Source organism: Rhopalosiphum padi, chromosome 3 (genome assembly GCF_020882245.1).
Source record: "Rhopalosiphum padi isolate XX-2018 chromosome 3, ASM2088224v1, whole genome shotgun sequence".
In the NCBI taxonomy this organism is placed as follows: domain Eukaryota; kingdom Metazoa; phylum Arthropoda; class Insecta; order Hemiptera; family Aphididae; genus Rhopalosiphum; species Rhopalosiphum padi.
In genome coordinates, this window is record NC_083599.1 from 36352778 (window position 1) to 36374595 (window position 21818).

Genomic DNA, 21818 nt, shown 5'->3' on the forward strand with positions numbered 1-21818 from the left:
TGTCTAGCTGAAAAGAAAATACTCCGCGCCTCCGTCATCCGCCGATAATAATATTAATATAATCGTGTATTTGACATTTGTGCCGTTGTGTCGTCGTCAACATCTCGCGGTCACCAATAGGCTCTAATTACAGAATTTATTATCGCCTTGGTCGTTACTGGTTAATTCGTTATTACATTATAAAATTTATTACATTCCGGTCGTCGTCCGTTGAGTTTATTGTTATCTAACAAAATAATAAAATAAATGTCATAATTTTCGAAAGTTCAAAGCACGGCCGATCTATCAGTCTATCATCTCTACGATATTCCCTGATTTGATATCAATATTTTCGTGACAATTTTATCACTGGCCAAATTTTTAATTATACTTTCGAATTTCGATTTTCGTGTCACTCGTTTGTGTTGTGGTATTGGTTATTGGTATTATACTAATCTGTTACTTGTTAGTGGGATCATCTAACCCGATTGGCGATCGCCATCGCTCGTAAAGTCGTAATTAAATAACATCCAATTCAATTATCGATACAAATAACAACTTTATAATTGTGTTATTAATTATTTATATTTCATTACTTAACTGCTGTGCCTGTGCGTCACGCGCGACGACGATCATTCGCCATATTGATCGCGTAACGCGTTATCAATATTTTATTATTATTGTGCTCGGTGTTTGTTTTGGGTCTCGCGCCGACCAGCCAGCCACACACCGACACCGCACGACGGACAAGTGTGAAGTGATAAAAAAATAATAATTTGCTGTAACACACTAACACGACAACGGAGCTCGAAACGCAGCCGCCGCCCGCCGTATACGGTAGACGGAAGTCCTTTTTACGACTTTGTTTCTATTCTACTTTAGTATTCCGTAGGCCGTTCTCGTTTGCGGCGGTTTCCTCTGTCGGCCGCGTCTGTCACCCTTGTCGACGCAGTTAGATAGTAATAATAATAATAATAATAACAATAGCTGTTGTATTGTGTTTTTGTTATTGCTGATTGCCGATCGTGAAAAAAATGCCGGACACGAAACCACTGTTGGACAACGGCGATTTGACCGCCCAAAAAGCGTCGGAAGCAGGTAAACGGATCTGATGTTAATTTATTTGTCAGATAGGTACTCTGTTTTTTTCTCCATTTGTCTTAAGTGCGTGAAAACCACAAAGGCTATAATGGTTGCATGTTAATATAATAACATCATGTGTATCAGGTAGTGTACATGTATAATCTGTCGATCAATAGGTGTAGTAGTGTCTGTTCGATTGAACTTAGAAAAGTTCTTTGCAAGTTACTTTTGTCTATATTTTTTGTATAGATATTATTATTGACACAAGACTATTGGGCCTTTTTATGTACTATTCCTTTAGTTGTATTTAACATTGTGTTCGTAAACATTTTTTGTTCATAGTTATTTTTCATTGTATGTTCAATTCTACGTATAATTATATTATATTATACTAAGATAATAGTTTCTTTCAATTATGAATTCATATAACAAAGGTACACAAATAGTGACTGTAAAGCTGTTCACGAGGTATTTTTTTTTTACCTCAAAACAAAATAACATTTTTAATTTTTTAAGTGTATCTACTTAAAAACCATATTCTTGAATAAGTACTTAAATTATTATATAATTCAAATAGTGTTCTATGAAAATATAATACTTTCTTTTTCTGAATGAAAACCTTCAGTGGCTTCTTTAAAAATTGTGATTTTAATTTCAATTTAGATTCATAGAAATTAAAATTTTGTAATTGCTGAGCTATGTAGGTTCTAAGGATAATTATTATTTATATTTATTTTTACATTTAATACAAAATTATGTAATATTTAGTCTAGAGTAACTGCTCTGATAAATCTGACAAACTATAAAATGCTAATATATTATTATTAATTACTAAAATATTCAAATCATCAATGTCTTTAAATCATAAATTATTATTGTTGGCCCTTAGTCCCTTAGTAATTCTTAAACATAGTCTAGTACTTGTTTGATTTATGTAGATAACTACTTATAAATTAAAAAAAATCATCTTAAACAAAAAACTATTGAAATCTCCTGTAAGTTTTAGTTTTTTAATCTGGTTTACTTGGTTTTTTATGTATAATATATATTAATTTTTGTTTTAAAACCGATAAAGCGCTATAAAAATATACAATAGAATGTCATTAAAGTCTGTGACCAATGTGACATTCCATTGTTTAAAAATGTATAAAATAAATAATTAACCTTTTTGTTTTATTTTGAACCTATCAGTGGCATAGTGTAGGTTTTGAGAAAATGCAAGCAGAAAAACTAGTATATTGTAAATTTATTATTATATTTTTACATTTAATTAATAAAAAACAAATGTACAACTCTTTTAACTTAATGGCATCTAAATTGAAAAATGAACTGTCTGGTTTATGCAAAGTCATATGTGTTTACAAATACACGGTGGTTTGATGCACAAATACCAAGTATTAATAGAATGAAAATAGATTTTCCACCATCAGATGTGATAACTGATAAATGCATCATTGTCGTATTCGTTAAGATTATTATCTTATCTTTTTAAACATAATTATCAAAGATTATTAATTATTAGATTATTAGTCAAAGATTTAATTTGTATTATAATCATAATAACATTATTAACTTTTTATTTTTAAGTAATAGCTGTGTTTACAGTTTTTACATGTAAACTATGCCCTTGGAACCTAGGTAGGTATGTACAATAATTGAATCAAAAATCTGGTTGGTAACATATTGGTTTATAATTATAAATTAGCTAATTTAATATAAACTATGCTCATTTTTTATTCTTTTAAATATAATAATAATGTTTAATATATTAATATAATTTTCTATATTTGAGAAACTTTAATTTAAACATTTTGTTGAATTTTAAACTACATTTTTACTTATATTGAGTAAAAAATATACCAGTAAGATTAAAAAAATTTAAAAGTATTTAAATGTTAAAAACTATGACTATTATTTAAATATTAATTATTTTATATGTTTGTGATATGATTCAATTTATATACTCGTCAATATTTTGAATCAGATGGGAGTTTTCAAAATTTTTGTTCTAATATCTTGTCCACATTAGAAAATTAAGTTCTTATAGTTTGACAGTTTGTCTAATAGAATAAAGTGCATGTGTAAGACATGTCATAATTTCATCAACAGGTAAAAAACATTAATTGTCACTGTGGATTTCAACATAGAAAAAGATAAAGATTTCAGATTATAAAACCTATGAAAATGTTTTAATTTAATTTGAAATTATTGTTGAGAATAGCTCATTTAAAACTTGTATAGTTGAAGAAATATGTAAAATAAATATAAGCTTATTGTGTTATGAATCTTATGATACAATTTTATATTTGTTCAAGTTGGTTAGTCATATTTTATAAAAAAAAAACATATTTACTTAGAAATCCTAATCCTAAATATACATTTGGATAGTGGTATATGAATTTATTTTCGTTTTCTTATTGATAATGTGAATAAAGTTTATGGGATATTTTTATTATAAAATAGTTAAGGCTGGTAAACTAAATGTTACTAAAGTGTAAGTACATTATAAAAGTCAATATTAAATTACAATATAGTTGTCTTATACTATGAAATTAAATTCCACTAACTAATATTGATTTTAAATTATTTATGTGTTTTCTGTAACTAAATACATTTATCAAGCTATACAAATGTAGGTATTAAAATATTTTAATAGTTAGTATTTTATTTATCAATACCTGATTTAATAAATATGTTTTATAAACATTTTATAGATATATAAAAAATATTTTAGATTTATTAACTGATGTTGATATATTTTTTTTTTAAACATTTTTCACACTAAAAAAGTCTCAAATGCCTATCTACACATAACTACTCACTTTAAGAAGAGATCTCAGTAGCAAACAGCTTACATCTGACATCAAAATAACAACATCAGTCCATACTCCTCACCTAGTCAATGATATACACTTGCTGTATTGTAAAGACACACCTTTGCAATTCGGCTGCCAAGGTTTCTTCTTAACATAAATAGAGTATAGTTTTAAATGTTTTAAAACAAATTATTCTTTTTAAGTGGATAAGATTAAGAGTATCTACTAAAATATTTGTTAGGTATTTTAATATATATTTATGATATATATATTTACATATATTTAGTTATATTGGAATGTATACATAACTTTTTATGTACAATATACAATTAATTATACTATTTTTTAGATTCTCCTTCATCATCCATTATTGGTTCCAATACATTTTCTACTAATGTACCAAATGAAAATTCAGATTTTACAGTTCCTGAGATGGGACCTGAAAATGCTGCCTCTAAAGTGACATGTAGAGTTTGTCAAGAAATGATTGATGTTATTGGTAAAAGGGAACAACATGTTGTAAAATGTAATCGTTGCAATGAAGCTACTGTGAGTAAAATTAAATTGATTTGGTTAACTAAGAATTAGAATTAGAATTTACAATATTATGTATTTTGTATATTATATTATATAAATGTTAAAATGTTATAAACGTAAAATGTACATTTTAAAAAAACATTCCATAATTTAAATTATAATTACAAATTTTAGCCAATAAGAAGTGCTCCAGCAGGCAAGAAATATGTACGCTGTTTGTGCCATTGTCTTTTGATTTGCAAAAGTACATCACAACGTATTGCTTGCCCTCGTATAAACTGCAAAAGAGTTATAAACTTGGCACCAAGTCCTGTAACACCACCGATTCCTCAGGTTCCAGGAATGTGTCGTGTTACTTGTGTGCACTGCCAGGATACATTCCTTGTAAGTGCTAAAAATATTTAAATAATTTTATGACTACTTTCAATATTCTGAACTAAAGATTATTTTAAGTAAATTATAAATTATTAGGTGATAACTATAGATATAAATACTTTATTGTTAATTTACTATAAAAATTATTTTTTAAATTATAGTTTTCACATATTAGTGGATAGTCAAATACTTGTTTTTGTATAACAATGCAATTTTTTATTTTATATTTAATAGTTTATACTGTTTATTATTTAAATTATTTTTGAGCTTATTTAACCTAAGAGAAGTGTCAAGTTGCAAAATGCAATGAGTGGTGTTGCTTTGGGTTTTTAACCCATTTATAAGTTATTTTTATGTATAATTATTTGGATATATGTATTATTATATATTATATACTATATATACATTATTATATATTATAGTAGATTTCAAAACTCATCCTCACTAGCTAACAAATAATACATCATTTTTATAGACAAAAATGTGTTCTGTTAATAGGAATCCAAAAAAAAAAATAATTTAATTATTAATTTAAATTAATTTTAAAGAATGAATCTGAAATCTGATTGGGTTTATGAAACTAATGACTGATTATTGATATAAACATTTACCATGATAAAATGAATTGATAATATTCATCTAAAACTATGTAAAACTGTAATTTTACACAAGTACAGAAAGTATTGCTAATTACCAATATGTTAAGCAATATTTTAATAACGTAACGACTAAAATAAAAATAATTTTGGTCTTAAAGATCAATAACACTCTCTAGTTAAACTCTGTCTAGAATAATACCCATGTTATTATTAAATAAGAAAAAAGTAATTTTATATTTTATATTATTTAAATTTGATTAATTATTATTCAAATTATATTTCAGTTTAACATGTTACAAAATGCATTGGCTAGATGTCCACATTGCCGTAAAGTGTAAGTAACCTCTTGTTTTTTTTCTAAAAAATAAAACTGATATTGCATTTTTTATAATATTTGTTAATACTATTTGTTATAGGTCTTCTGTTGGTCCTGAATTTGCCAAAGCAAAAGCCATATTTTTCCTCATATTATCTGTTATACTGTTTATTATTGGTGGGGGTGTTGTATTCTTTACATACTCAAATGCAAAGACTCACAACGGTTATTTCATAATTCATATTGGTTAGTATTGAAATAAAATATATTAAAACATAATTCTGGTTTTATAATGTTGGTATATTATATTGTTTCATAGGAATCCTCATGTTAACACTTTTAGCACTTTGGAAATGTTTATACTATTGCCGAATTAAAGTCAGCTCAATCGATGGACCTGTTTGAAAAATATTAATAAGTTGTATCATTAGAATATTGGTCATTTTAAATGTTAAAAAAAAATTATTTTATACTATGGTAAATAATTATTGTAGTTTTATACCACTTGTTTTTTTTTTTTTTTTAAATATTAAATGTATTTGTTGAATCTTATAATACGAAGAAAATGATTCTATTTACAAGTGTACACTTGTGCAGTGATGTTGAATAATAATAATAATAATTCCATATTATTATTATTTTTGATGACCATAGTCTTCTATTTTAAGTAAAAAAAAAAAAAAAAAAAGGATTAAGACATTCTTCAATCTAACATTTATAAAATGCATGTCTGTTCCAGATAACTTAAATTCAATAATTAAATTATATTATCTATTATCTAAAAAAAAAATATTATGATTTCTTAAACTTAATTGCTGACAAAAGATATCAATAGACATTATATTTATTATATACTATTTTTTACGCATCTTTTGTTCATACTTATTATTTGGATTATGTTATTTTATGCTGAATAATTTATATATCATTATTTTAATATAATTGTAATTATTATTAACATTATACTTGTACTGTATTCTATATATATATATAAAAAAAATCTAGTTGAAAATTATTATCAAATAACAATATATATATTTTGATGACGAGTGTTATTTATTATTGATAATGATTTATTAACATATTAGCTATGCTAATATAATTCATAAATCTTCAATAATACATGTATTTTTTACACATCATTTGACCAGTAAGTGTTATCATTTACCAGCTGAGTTAGAATACTAACTATTACTATTTTTATTATAATTTAATTTGGTATTTTGAAAGTTATTTTTTTATTAACTATTTAATGACGTTTTAGTGGCAAACATTTTTGCAGACACAATTCAAATTGTGTATTTATGAAACTATTGTTAGAACTTGACCTTATTACATAAAGAAAAATCACTAATATGAGTAATATTAATGAACAAACTATAGAAGTTGATCCAGTTGAGATTACTTATGAATAATTACATTACCTATCGTATTTAGGTAGGTACTTATGTACTGCTACAAAAACTTGGGACTCTATTGAAAGGATATAGTACCTTTATCTTCTTTATACTATTTTAGTTTTAGGACATCGCAAGTGATACAACTGTGCTCACCAAATATTTTATTGCCTAGCTTTTAAAATATGTTGTGTATACCAATCGGAAGAAATGCATTATATTTTGTCAAGATAGTATGCATGATACCTATGGTCAAGAAGTGTTTGATTTAAATTTTTGTGAATAGGAAAAAAGATTACCAGATAGTAATACAATCTTAACTTTAAAATAAATATCCTTGAAATTTGAATGCAGTCTTAGCTACGTTGTATGAGTGACATAATAACAAATTTGATACCTAAGAATTACTTTTAACATAGCATAGAAATTTCTCATTATTAGTGTAATTAATTAAATTATAGCCAGATTAACAATTTCTCTAGTCATTAGGAATATACAGTAGTCCACGACAAAGTATAGTCTGTATCTAATCTATGAGTTCTTAATCATAATAATATGTTATAAAATAATAAAAAATACAGAATATGAGGACGTGCCGATATCACATCATTAGTATTTTCTCTTTTTTGTACGCCTATAGTGTATACCGTATTACTATATATAGCATAAAATAGTTTTTCAACATTTGCAAACTGTCTAATAAGTAATCATTTCTACTCGTTTTAAAAAAACTCGACAAAAGGAAAACCAGTGACATTTAATTGATATATAGATGACTGAAACAAAATAATGTGTAAGGTTATGGTTCAAATAGAAAAACACAACAAATAAAATAAATATATTATAGTATATTTAGAAAATGTACAGAGCGTGGAAAATAGTATATACTTCTATGTAATAATTGCAATGGTAAAAATTAATAATACTTAACTGAATGATTTGTGTAAAATGTGTGCTACAAAATTACAAAATAATATAAATTGTTTGTACTGAACGAAAAAAGGGTTTAGCTTCATATTTCTGGCGGTCAAGCATAAATAAACTTAAAAAGAACATGTTTCTAATAAAAAAAATACAAACTAAGTCAATTTTTTTCAAACATTTCTCCTACCCACGTATTTCTTATGGAATGAAGTTCAATTAATGAACCATGATAAGTGATAACAGTTTGTTTAGAACCGCCATTCTTATCAATAGATAATTTGACGTCATACTGTATGTGCGTTGTACCCGAAAAACACGGTTTTATACTTTGATAACGCGTAACGGTTATATTATTTTTTTCGTGTAATTACTCATACTAATACTAATTAGTCATTTCTTTTAGTGATATGGTGTGTTCAGTGATCGCCGTTTCGTTCCAATCGTTTCATTCGATTGTCTGGTAAACACTAAACGTGCGTGTGGTGTGAACAAAATACAGTCTTGTTAATAAGTCTCTGTTAGTTATTAATTATTATCATCAACATCATCATAATTATTATTTTTGTTATTTATTATAATTTATAATCGCAACTCGTAAGTGTGAACAACTTGGACGCTTGTCCATTATCAAGTAAGTCTATTTTATAGTTTACACTAACCTGTCTATTGCTGTCTTAGCTACTTTTGTTTATCGTTTAGAGGGATTTGGTTTATTATTGTGACACTACGAATGAACGTTTTATTGCAAACCATTTTTATTATTATTTTCAATAATATGTTTGTTGTAATGAAATTATCCATTTTGCCTGTTTCTTTATAATTAACTTGTTGTCAAATTAAAAAATTGTTTCAAATTCTAAATTAAATCTACTGTTATATTTAAAATTTTATATAAAGCCAAATGTTCATGATATGTATAAGTGTATTACTCAGAGTATTATTTGTGATAGGTAAATAATGCATTCTTACGACAACTCAACTTACCATACGCTCTGATTAATTATTTTTTGAAGTATAATTATTCATTCTTTAGTATTTATCTACCACTATTTTGTGTAGGTACTACCTAACCATAAAATAGTATAAATATGAGTAGGTTAAATGCATATACATTATGAATTAATTGGAATGTCAGTTACTGTAATTTGAAAAATAATGCATATATTGTAGTGCAGTTTTTTCAATGTAATATATGGCTAACAGTCTACCTTATATAATGGTATAATTTAGTTTTACAATGGTTTAAAATTAAAATAAGTCGATATCCACTTATTTTTTTTTTTGAATTTTTTTTATAATTATAAACAGGGTTTCGGGACTTATAGCACTAAAATCATTAAAATAGGCGCTTATAAACATCATTATAAGCAGTCAAATAAGCATTTAAAATACTTAAATTTGAGCAAAAATATTTAATAATAATAAAATAAATTTTCTTTTTACATGATAAAGCAGTTACTTAATTTAATTTGTAACTATACTTAAAATTATATAATTAAAGATTACAAAAATGTTGAAACAAAATGATTAGGAAAAGTTTCTAACTAAAAAATCAAAACAGATAAACAAATCTTTATATTATAAAAAAATTAAATTTCATTTCCGAGACATTTTGCCTTATGTTTATAGATTTTCTGAGGATCTTCTGAAAAAACCATATTGAATGTGTTGTAACATGACATATACTTCCATAGCATTCTGCTACATTATAAGTCAATCTGTAAAAATAAGCAAATGCTTTAAATCCCGAACCCTGATTATAAAGAAACAGGCTATTTAATTTGAAAATAGCCATTTTGTAGTTTTTTATTTGTAATGAAAAAAAAATTAATTTTGAAATCAGTTTTGAATGAAACAAAAGAAACTTCTATTTTAAAAAAATAAATCATAACATTATAGTAAAATTGTATAGTTTTGGTAATTTACTACTAAATTTTTTTTAGTTATTTGGAAAAAAATCAAGAAAAAAAATTTAAGTGGTTTTTGACTTTATTTTATTTTAGATTGTTGTAAAATGTAGACTATTAGCCATCATATTACATTGAAAAAAACTGCACTACATTTAGTGTTTTATTCAAACCTTAGAAACTCGTAGAGAAGCAAAAAAGTATGCAAGAGCTTTAAAAAATAACAGATATTCGTATAGCATATCTAATTTAATATAAAATAGAGGGAAATTAATTAATTAATTTATTTGTGATAATTTTAACTTAGAAATTTAAAAAAATAATACATTTTATCATGATGCTATTATTGTTAAACCTAATATTAATAAATCAATAAATTATTTTTTACTTATATCTAATAATAATAATTTGGTAGTTATATCGATAAATTAAAACATACAGCTTAAACAATTTAGATACATAACTAAAGAAAAATCTGATTAAATAACAATTTATTGTAGGTAAAAATATATTAGCAGCTAAATGTAATTACTAATATGCATATTATTAAACAATAGGCCAATAAATTATGTCTGCAAATTTATCAGTATACAAAATACTATAAGTTATTATTTTGGTAATAAGTATTACCTTAACCTTTTGAGTATCTTTATGATGAAATTGAATTATTTTAGTATCAAAACTTTTACATTTTGATACTTCCGTAATAACAACTAAACTAATTGAATTTTAATAATAGATGGTTTTTTTTTTTATCAATAAAATAAATCAAACTGTGCTTTATGTTTTTAAAATTTTATTTCAGAATGCCACCCATCACTCGACATCAGTTAAAAAAAACCGGTTTAAAAACCGAACCTTATTCTAAAGAGAATCGTCCATTAGATAGAAGAGCTGCTTTGTTAGATCTTATAACAAATAATGTAAGTAGTTTTTCATTTTGTCTTTTATCTTATTATTTATATATTTAAAAATTATAGACAAGTTTTTGTTTTGGAATAACAAGTTATGATCATTATATTATATATTTTATTTAGTCATATAATTAAATAAGATTAACGGTTTCTTATAGGATTAAAATGTTTAGTTTAAGCAGTTAATTTAATTAAAAATGATAATATTTTGTAAATCGTCATCCTGATAATCTAATTTGTTTGTTAAAACAGATGAAAGTTATAAAAAAAATAATGAACTAAATAATGAGTGTTGTTAATATTATTCTAAATCGTTTTTAAGAAAGATAACAGTTAAAAATTATCCATTGTTTCAGCAATTAAAATTAGAGTTTTCCAACTAATTTAACCAATATAAAATTAATATTTGATAAATTTTAAAATGACATTTTTGGTAAAAATCATGAACTAATATTGAAATAAGACCGATACAATTAAAGATTATTAAGTAAATAATAACAATTTTTCAGAATATATTGTTTGAGGTATAAAATATTTTAATTTAAATAAATAGTAAATATATTTAAAATAACTTAAAATAAATAAATGTGTTTACTGGTGAATTTAATTGTATTATAATACCAGGTAAAATATTGATAATCATAAAAAAGAGCCATGTGACTTTATGACAATTTAAAATAATAATACTTATACATTAAAATGAGCTTTTAATTGTTACTGTTCTAGAAAAAAATATTTCAGATTAACATACAATATTTTAAAATGTAAGTTCTATATTATTTATATTTATAAATGCATAAACATAGCAATAAAAGGCTATCAGCAAAGATAATTGTAAGTGCACTCGAATACAAAAATAGGTGCAATTTTTGATTAATTTACTAAAAAACTGCATAATTAGTATGAATTTATAAACAGACCTACTGAGTATTGACCATTAAACAACACAACACAACACACCAAAATTAATGTTATTATATGGGTTTTATTAATGTAAATTTCATTTAGATTTAAACATGTACTTGTATGAACTATGAATATATTATAATATATTGATACATAAACTTGACATGACTTATGACTTGATACATATTTTTTTGCATCAAAAACTTTGTTTAAAAAAAAATTAATTTTTTATTTTGTTATAATTCAAAAACAAAAGACCATAGAAACTTAAAATTTTTACTTAGTGTTTATATTATAATTTTCTATATTTGGTATAATCAGGACCCGATTTAGAGCCTTGTGGCCTCTCTTAGACAGTTACTTAAGTAGAATCCTTCTTTGTTATAATATCAAAAAATGAAAGAAAAAAAACTGTTGAAGTAATAGTTGAATTAATTACCAGGTAAATAATACTATTTATTCAGGCTTATAAAATCTGGATAAATAGTCATTAATTAATTATTATAATTTTGTCCGTACAAAGATTAATAGATAAACCAGTAGTGAGGGCGAGCCATATGTGACGGCTGGCCAGTTTGTCAAATATTGATCTACCGACTATAATGTTAAATTGTATTCAGATCCAGACTCATGTAATATCTTATTTTACTATACGAGTGACATCATAATGCAACTTGGAAGCCAAACTTAGAATGGAACGCTATTATTGACACAAATCAATGTTAAAATATTATTATAATATGTATAGTAGGCACAATATTAAATCATTTAATTTTATAGGAAGATATGATTATTTACAACATAATTAGGAAAGTAGCGAGGAATCAGGAATAAATCTGTATTATTTTTTAAATTTTTATATTTTTTTTTTATTTATTCTTCAAGAAGATAATGGGCCCCACTGAACATGTTCGTGTGGGGGCCCACGAGTTCACAGTTTAAATAAATTCAATAATTATTAAATATAAAATTAAAAGATTACAATTTGTAATAAACATTTTCACTTAATTAAAATATCAGTATAGATAAGTACATATCTTTTCTTTGTTTATATAATATAATATTATAATGTGTAAAAAATTTTCTAATTAAATACATATTTATAATACTAAATTTATCAATAATTACTAAAATAAATAAATTAATATTAGTAAATAATACAATAATCCTATACATTTATTGTGAGTCTGTTGTTTATATTTTGTTCTTGTAGTAACCAAAGTGTAATTTTTTTTGTAGATTTTTAAGAATCTTGAAAGAGTTGCTTTGTTTAATTTTTTATGGTAATATATTGTAAATTTTTTTACTGATATATAAGTATGTGGATTGATGTTAATTTTTTGTGCATAGTTGGTACTTTGATTTTAGATATTTGTTGAGTATTATGTTCATGTTCAGTTTTAAAAGTTAGGTTATTTTTAATTATATACATTACTGAAGCTTTATAAAATAATTTTTTTACTGATAGTACATTCATATCATTGTATAAGCATTTTGTGTGGTATCTTGAGTCTTTTTTTAGAATAATTTTTAGTATTTTATTTTGTATTTTTTTTAATGAATCAATAGTTGGACCATAATTAATTATGGATTCTATTAATCCTTGATACACTACTCTAATATTCTTAAATTCTAAGATATTTGTTAAATTTTTAAATACAATATAAATAACAAATAAATTTTTCTTAATTTATTTGTTACAAATTTTTTTTGGTCATTCCATTTAAGGTTATAAGTTTAAATATAGAAATGTTTTATGACTTATAACTAAAGTGCGGATTTCTATGCAATCGCATATTTTTTTCCTTTTAATATTTTTGGATTTTTGTCAGTTATCTCCTTAAATCATCATAATTTGAAGCTAATGGTGAAATTTTTTTTGCATATTTAAAGGTTATTGCATAATTTTACATATTTTGGCAAAATTCAAAATTTATTGCATATTGAAGCAAAAATTTAAAAAAATGTATAAAATAATATTTTGTCAAGTAGAAAAATTAAAACTAAATTTCATAGTCACTAAATAATAATTAATATATATATTTAGTTATAAGATAAATAATCGATTACGACGTAAACTTCAAATATGCCCCAATAACTTCGGTTGACGTCGAACATTCGTTCTCAGTCTTTAAAAATATGTTAATCGATAAACGACACAGCTTCACAGAAGAAAAACTCGAAGTGCATATGATTATTCATTTTAAAAATAAATTAAGTTCAGAAAATTCCCTACATTTTTTTTATTAAGTATTTAAGTAATTAATTATTATAAGTTTTATTGTAAATTTTAAATAAATAAAAAATTCTTGCATATTTTTTGCATATTTTCATAATTTTTACTACATATTATATGGCATATTTCAATACTTTTAAGTGCATTGATATCTGTGTTCTACTTATAACACATTTCTATACCTAAATATTTACAGTTTTTAACTATTTTTACAAAGGTTTTGCATGTATATACATTTTGATTTTGGTTTAAACACTCATTCTCGTGTATACATAGACTTGTTTTATTTGGTTGATTCGATTTAACTATATAATGTGGTATTATGTATGTTTTTTCTAAGTTTAGAAATAAATTATTTTCACTTAATCACTTTTGGATTTTACTCAAGTCTGAAAGTACACTAGCAAATACTTCATCCCAGGACAGGCCTTCAACAAAGAGTACTGTATCATCTGCATAACAAACTATTTTTTCATATGTATTCAAGTAATTAATTTGGTTTACATGCATATTAAACAATGTGGGTGATAGAGTTGTCCCTTGAGGTACACCACTCACTATTAAAGTTTCTTCACTTAATTCATTGTTTATTCGAATGTGTTGTTTTCTATTTATTAAATATGAACTTAACAAGTTGTAAGCCGTACCAAATTATTTGATACCAAATTTGTTAATATTTCATACTAATATTTTATGATCTATAGGTATCAAATGCCATAATACCTGGTGACTACAGTCCTAGGATATAAAGAAATAATTTATATTATGTTTTCCCCAGGAATATAAAGATAACATTTTTTCATATTAAATCAATAACACTAAATTTGTTAAATTTGTGTACAATAACTTTTTTTTTCATGTGTCTATTAGAAAATTAGGCAATAATATTTATTTTTATATAAATGATGATAAAAATGTATAAATGAGTAAGATGGTTGAACATTTAGTAGGAGGTTCCTAATAAGTTGTTCATTTCAAAATTATCAAACTACAAATTATTTTGTAGTTAAAAATGTTCAACATATGTTCATACTAGCATTTCCTACACATAGTATAATTTTCTAAATATTTTTAATTTTTTTTAATTCTCTATAGATATTTGAAATTTTTGTACGATTCTTTATGAATATCAATAAAAAATTATACACATTACCAAAGAATTTGAAAATTTAATACAAAGGTCCCATAAGTAGTTATTTTTGGATTTAAAAATATTGTGTATAGGAATTTGGAACCCTTATATTAATATATTTTACTATAAACAAAACAAATTTCTAAATGTTTAGATTAATGTTAAGCTATGGACTATTTATACCATAGCCTAATTATACAATTTTAAGATAAGTTGGTATTGATTCAAAAGTTAATAACAATAATATATGGTATTAATTTAAACTATTTTATTAACGAATAATGAATTTTGAAAATATGTATTCAAATTTTTAGAGGATTCAATAGTCAATACTGGCTTATTCTGATTTTGTCTATTACTTTTTACAAAATTGGATACCTATTTAAACAAAAATAAATGATTTTATTTATTTTATTGTAACACAAGGATATTATTAATAGGGACTAGAAAATTGTTGTAATTACTCACTACTTATATACAATTAAATTTTCAAAATATTTAGATTAATTAAAATGTGTTTATGCCATGATTGTATTTATATTGTTCTATGTATTAACCCATTATTTACTCATTATTACTTTAATTTGTATTAAGAGGATGCTACACCCACATGTGTTATTTCCATCTTAAAAATGTATAACATGTCAAATTTTCGTTCTGTGGGATCAATTTTGTGTGTTTAGCTTAAATATTAGAGTGAAATGACCTATTATCAAACTTTAAAGTGAGAACATTATCAATGTTCTATCATCAGATTTTTACAGTATTTTAATTTTTAAGCAAGTTGTAAGTATGTAAATATTTAAATTTGAAAATGCTCATAATTCACTCAAAAATTAAAATATCGTAAAAAAACCGTAAAAGTTTGATAATAGGTCACAATGTTATATATTATTAACACAGAGACAATATATGCAGGTAGTGCGTCTTTTAACTTATCAATTAATAACCACTCATAGCATTATATGACATAATATTACTATATAATATTTGCAATTTTTTATTAAAACAATTATAGTTATTTGTTGTTGTTAAAAAAATATGAACTGCAGAAACCTAAAACATTTAACTGTTACCTAAGTTATAAGCATTTTATAAAAACTCTTATATTTAGTCAAAAAGCTTAAATATGTAAGACAAATTATAAGATGTTCTTATAGTAATTTAAAATATATCAAAATAGTCATATGTTTTTATTATACACATATTTTTAAATTTAAAAGGAAGCAAGATGAATATGTAAATGATTACTAATTAAAAATGCTCTTATTTAGCTCACAAATTAAAATATCAAAAAAGCTAACACTTAAGCTTAGACAACATTGATACTTTTAATTTTAATAATAGTTCAATTCACTCTTGTATTAAAACTAACATCACATAATTGGATAAAATAAAAACAAAATAACAATTTTAGTTATTTTGTTGTAATTCAAAAAATATTATTTATAAAGACAAATTTTATAGTTACAGGTGTATGATAAATATATTCTTAAATTATAATTAATGCAATATATTTTGGTTAAAATTATTAAAATATTTTAAGTAATGAGAATAAACTACCTTCACTCAATATCATTTTTAAAAAAATATGCTAAATGCAATGATTTATTATTGAAATAATTCAAATTTAACTAATCCTCAGTAAGTGCTCAATTACATTGTTTATTTGACATGTATAATACTGCAGAAAATCCCCTTTTAGTTTTGTTGTATGTACATTGTATTACACTATTACTCTTGTAAAAGAAATTGAAAATATTTGTACCTTTGTAAAACAGAAACAAAATATAAAAACAATTTTTTTTTATTGTAAATTATTAAATTATAATTTGCCTATTTTAATCTGCTTTAATACTTGTTATTATTAAATTGAATTCATATTTTTCAGGGTACTAAAACAACTAACAAATTAGAAATTGTCAAAGATGATAATTTTACGAAGACTGAAAAGACATGTAAGGTCACACAAGAAAAAAAAGAAATTTCTCAATCTATTGTTATTAAGAAACCAGAAACCCGTTCAAGTAAAAAAGAGTTAGTATTATTTTATTTATAAATTGTTATTAATTAATAATAAATAAGTAATATTGTGTGTATTAAATATTTTTAATTCCTAAATATCTGAATTATATTTAGAATAAAAATGTATTTTTTATTTTAATTTCAGAATTGCACGTTTGTCTTTAAATAGTTCAGAAGATAGTAATCTATTTAAATCAACACTTGAAGAAACAGTAGCTTCAAGGCATTCTGCAAAATCTGATGATCTTTATACAACTGCTGTTGATAACACTCACAGCTCCTCTCTTGAAATCAATCACTCAGATTTATATCACTCTGCTGCACAAGAATTGTATGTTAATAATTAATTACCATTTTTTAATTTATAATAATATTGTATTGGTCTTGTTCTATTATAGGAGTGTTAATAGTAATGCAGAAGAAATATTTGAAATAGATCAGGCCAGTTGGAATAATTTCATTTATGTGGGTTGTTATGCAAGAGATATTATAAAATATCTCAGACAAAGAGAAGTTAGTTAAATTTAAATTTTTATAATGAACTATGGAACCAATAACGATTGCAAAATATATTAATTCATTCTTTCATAGGACCATTTCATTGTTACTGATTATATTAGTAATCAACCTGAATTAACTGCAAAACACCGAGCAATTGTTGTTAACTGGTTAGTCAGCCTGCAAGAAATGTATGGTTTAAATCATGAAGTGTTGTACATGGCTGTCAAACTAATTGATCTATATTTAATGGAAAATGAAACGTTACAAAATAAATTTCAACTTTTGGCCTCTGGAGCATTATTGTTAGCTACTAAGATTGATGTAAGTAAAAATCATTTTATAATACTTATTATTTAATTATAACTAATTAATTTTGTTTTTGTGTAGGAGAGGGGGGAGCCAGGTTTCCCATATGACCTAGTCAAACATAGCAAGTACATTTATACAGAAGAAGAATTATTTGTTACAGAAAGAGAATTATTTAGAGCTTTAAAGTATGAAATCAACGTTCCTCTGTCTTATGTATTTTTGAGGCGATATGCTCGTGTAAGTGAATTGTTTGTCATTCATTGTTACTAAAATTTTAATTTTCACTTCAATTTTTAGTGTATGAAATGTCAAATGATTTTATTAACATTAGCAAGATATATATTGGAATGCAGTTTGTTAGAATACAAATTTGTGACTTTAAAGGATTCACTGAAAGCTGCAGCATCCTTATACTTGGCATTTAAAATGTGTAATAAAGTAATTGAAACAAAAGAATTCCTTAAATATACAGGTAATATTTATATTTTATTAAGAAATAAAAAATTAAAAAAAAAATTATATTGAGCTTTATTATTATTCCATCATAGAAAATCTTAATTATTATTTTTTACTTCAAACTTTCAATTATTCAATGAAATGACAAACAAAATTAAACATGAGAAATTAATATTTAATATATTTTTTAAATACAATTTTATAATAATTTTAAACCTCATAATTTTTACAAAACATAATTGTTGGCTTGTTATCCTGTAATAAACTATCATCTATAAGACAACAAAAAATTTTCTTTTGGCAACATTTATGTTGTCCAGTATGTTAGTTAAAATCTACTGGTCAATACTAAAATTCAGTAATCACAGTATGCATTTGTTCGTTTTTATGTACATTTTAAAAGTGATCTTATGATCATATTACAGAAATACATAATTGTGTTATTTACATATACTATAACAATATTATGATGCAACTAATGTGCAATATTATAATCATAACTATTAATTATATTTTCAACACAAATATAAAGTTTACAATGAAGTAATTATAATATAATAAATAACTTAAAATAAGGGACAATCTTAAGTTGCAAAGAAGAAAGCTAACTAGCTTCAAGTATACCCTACTAATTAATCAAATTAATCATATCAAAGTTATCTTTGCATTAAATCCTATTACATTAATTAATTAATTGTTTATTTTAAGATTATGAAGTAACGACAATAAAAGAAACAGTAATTGAATTAAACAACATGTTGCATACTCAAACTTCAAATCTGTCTGCTGTTAAACAAAAATATTCGCATGAGTAAATATTTTTCAAAAATCTATTTAAGAAAATTGAATAAAATGTTATATTGAAATTATTATTTTTTTTTTCAGGACTTTTTTCAAAGTTGCTAATAAGTCATTATTAAGCAATTCCAAACTTACTTTTGACTAAACCAGGAATATTCAGCATATTTGGAAATAAAATGCATTTTTGTTTAGTTATCTACAAATATAATAATCATTGTTTTTTTTTTACTTTATTTTTTTAATAAGGTTTTTTAGACGGGTACACTTATTCAACAAATTACACATATTATATAAAACGTACAATGTATATTATCCATTTAAAATTGTTTTGTAGTTAATCACTTTAAAAATAACTTGAACAATGAAACTATCGTTAATTTATATTTATAATTACTGTTTTAAAATGTTAGAATATACTCAACATGTACTTATATTATACGTATTACAATTTTTTTTTCATATCAGACTGTTGTACTGATTACACAATAAATGTTTTATTTTTATCATATTGATAATGTTATAGTCTGATGTGAACGAAATAACCTTTAATTTGTATTATCGCCTTTCATCCCACTTCGATTAAAAAATTGTATATCGTAGTATATAATATGTATTTTTTTTTTTCAATATATTGTAAGTAACTATATTATATAAAACTATAGTTGTATTGAACTCCTCTTTTCAGTGTTATATTTTTGGGTATTCATTTTTGTACTTGGGTAACTATTTTGTATTGTTAAATTTAATTTTAATAAAAAAAAAATTAAGTCAATTATGTTGTTAATCAATGACTAGTTTCATTTTATTTTAGTCATATTTAATCAAGGAATGGATTTATATGTAAATAAATAAATATTTATTAAAATAAGCTATTTTAAATCTGATAGGAATTGTGCACGTTTTAAATTATTCTTGTTAAAATAACACCAATTTATTTCATATTTTTTGCATGTTTCTTACATTTTTAGTTTCTTTTCTTTTTGCATGTTTGTAATTTATTAGTGGATATATAGTGTGTATACAATAAAATAGATTATCTATGATCTACAATATCAATAAAATTAGAAACTATCACTTATTATTGGTCAGATATAAAAAATTGTCAATGTGTATAAATGTAGGTTAAAAATGTAATCAGTAAAGACTGAAATTATATATGCTTATTGGTGATATTTTATATTTACAGTTTTTTATTTAATATTTTTTTTTGATTATAATTTATTAATATCTAATAAAATAAAATGTTTTAAATTATATTTAATTTTAAATCCATATTTTAAAATTATTTATTTGATAATGTGGTTTTATCCATAAGCTTAACTCTTGATAACCAAAAATAAAGTAAAAGCAATAATATTATAGGTACTTCCATTCTATTGTTCCTAATTTAAAACTACCTTCCTTTACTCTAAAGTCTAAATTATCCATATTGAAGTAGTAAATTTGACTGGGTCCATGGATAATATAACATGACAGTGTAATATTTATATTATTGCTATGAATTATATTTTATGAACAAATACAATATTCAACATTAGGTACTTTAGTACTTATAGTTTGACTAGTAGTGTTTTTAGTTAATATTTAGTACCTGTAAAATAAACATGAAATATATTTTATTGGTTTTTAATATTTTTATGTATATAATACAAATCGTACAATCATTTATTGATTTTTGTTTTTTATTTGACTAGCCTTAAGACAACTTATGAGACATATATTGTACATTTTCAAGATTTTTAAAAAAAAAAATCTAAAATTTTAAATTTACAAATAGCTAAAAAAAAATTAAAGAATAATATTATGCAGAAAATATACTAATAATTGATGAAAATGTTGTATTTATGATTTTTATTTTTGAATTACAAAAAAAAAGAAATTAGATTTTGTTAAAAAATTTGTGTACAACTATAAGTTTTATCTGGTTTTGAAAATTACTGAGCTTTATACTTTTCAGTGTCTAAAACTCAATAGTACCAACTAATTATTTTTTATTAAAAATAGTTTTCAAAATAAAAGAATGAAGTATTTTCCTGCTCCAAAACGTGAAATCAACTACATAATAAGAAAACATCGTTGTAGAGAATAAAAAAAATACAATTCGTGGCTCCAGTAAAAATCTATAATTTGAATTAAATTAATGTTGATTATTAATCAATTACAATTTACAATATTGATTAGTATAGTGAAGAAATCTGTTAAAAAGTTATATTATTGATACAGGACCAGATTTAAAAGGTATATATTATATTATATAATAGTATATATATATATATATATATAATATATTTGTATATTTATATTTACAAATACAACGTAATCACATCATAATATGCATGACAAATTATACGAATTATAATTTGTCATGATAATATGTAAATTACTTATTGAAAGCAATAAGCATAGATCAAAATAGTTATACAATGTACTCCATGCCGAAAGTAAATGGATACAAATGTGTGTATACATTTACAAGTCCGTGGTAGATATAAGATAGGTAACAAATAAATCGGGATGATTGCAAACGTCAACGTAAAAAATCAAACGCTGAAAGGGAAGTTACGCATTCTTCGTAGACCTGTTTTTACTACTAAAGATTATACGG

General features: G+C 23.6%; 2 protein-coding genes across 2 annotated transcripts; both read left to right on the forward strand.

Annotated features, from left to right (window-relative positions):
* LOC132926969 (type 1 phosphatidylinositol 4,5-bisphosphate 4-phosphatase) lies at nt 1–6748 on the forward strand. The gene is made up of 6 exons (XM_060991408.1): nt 1–1077; nt 4228–4427; nt 4590–4799; nt 5674–5723; nt 5806–5951; nt 6025–6748. Exons 1-6 carry the CDS (start codon nt 1014–1016, stop codon nt 6108–6110), a joined length of 756 nt encoding a protein of 251 aa, XP_060847391.1. The 5' UTR covers nt 1–1013; the 3' UTR covers nt 6111–6748.
* Nucleotides 6749–8352: 1604 nt separating this feature from the next.
* On the forward strand, nt 8353–20392 carry LOC132927346 (G2/mitotic-specific cyclin-B3). The gene is made up of 10 exons (XM_060991857.1): nt 8353–8657; nt 10739–10856; nt 17013–17158; nt 17292–17477; nt 17545–17659; nt 17738–17968; nt 18035–18193; nt 18254–18428; nt 19121–19223; nt 19298–20392. Exons 2-10 carry the CDS (start codon nt 10740–10742, stop codon nt 19356–19358), a joined length of 1293 nt encoding a protein of 430 aa, XP_060847840.1. The 5' UTR covers nt 8353–8657; nt 10739; the 3' UTR covers nt 19359–20392.
* Nucleotides 20393–21818: the final 1426 nt, after the last annotated feature.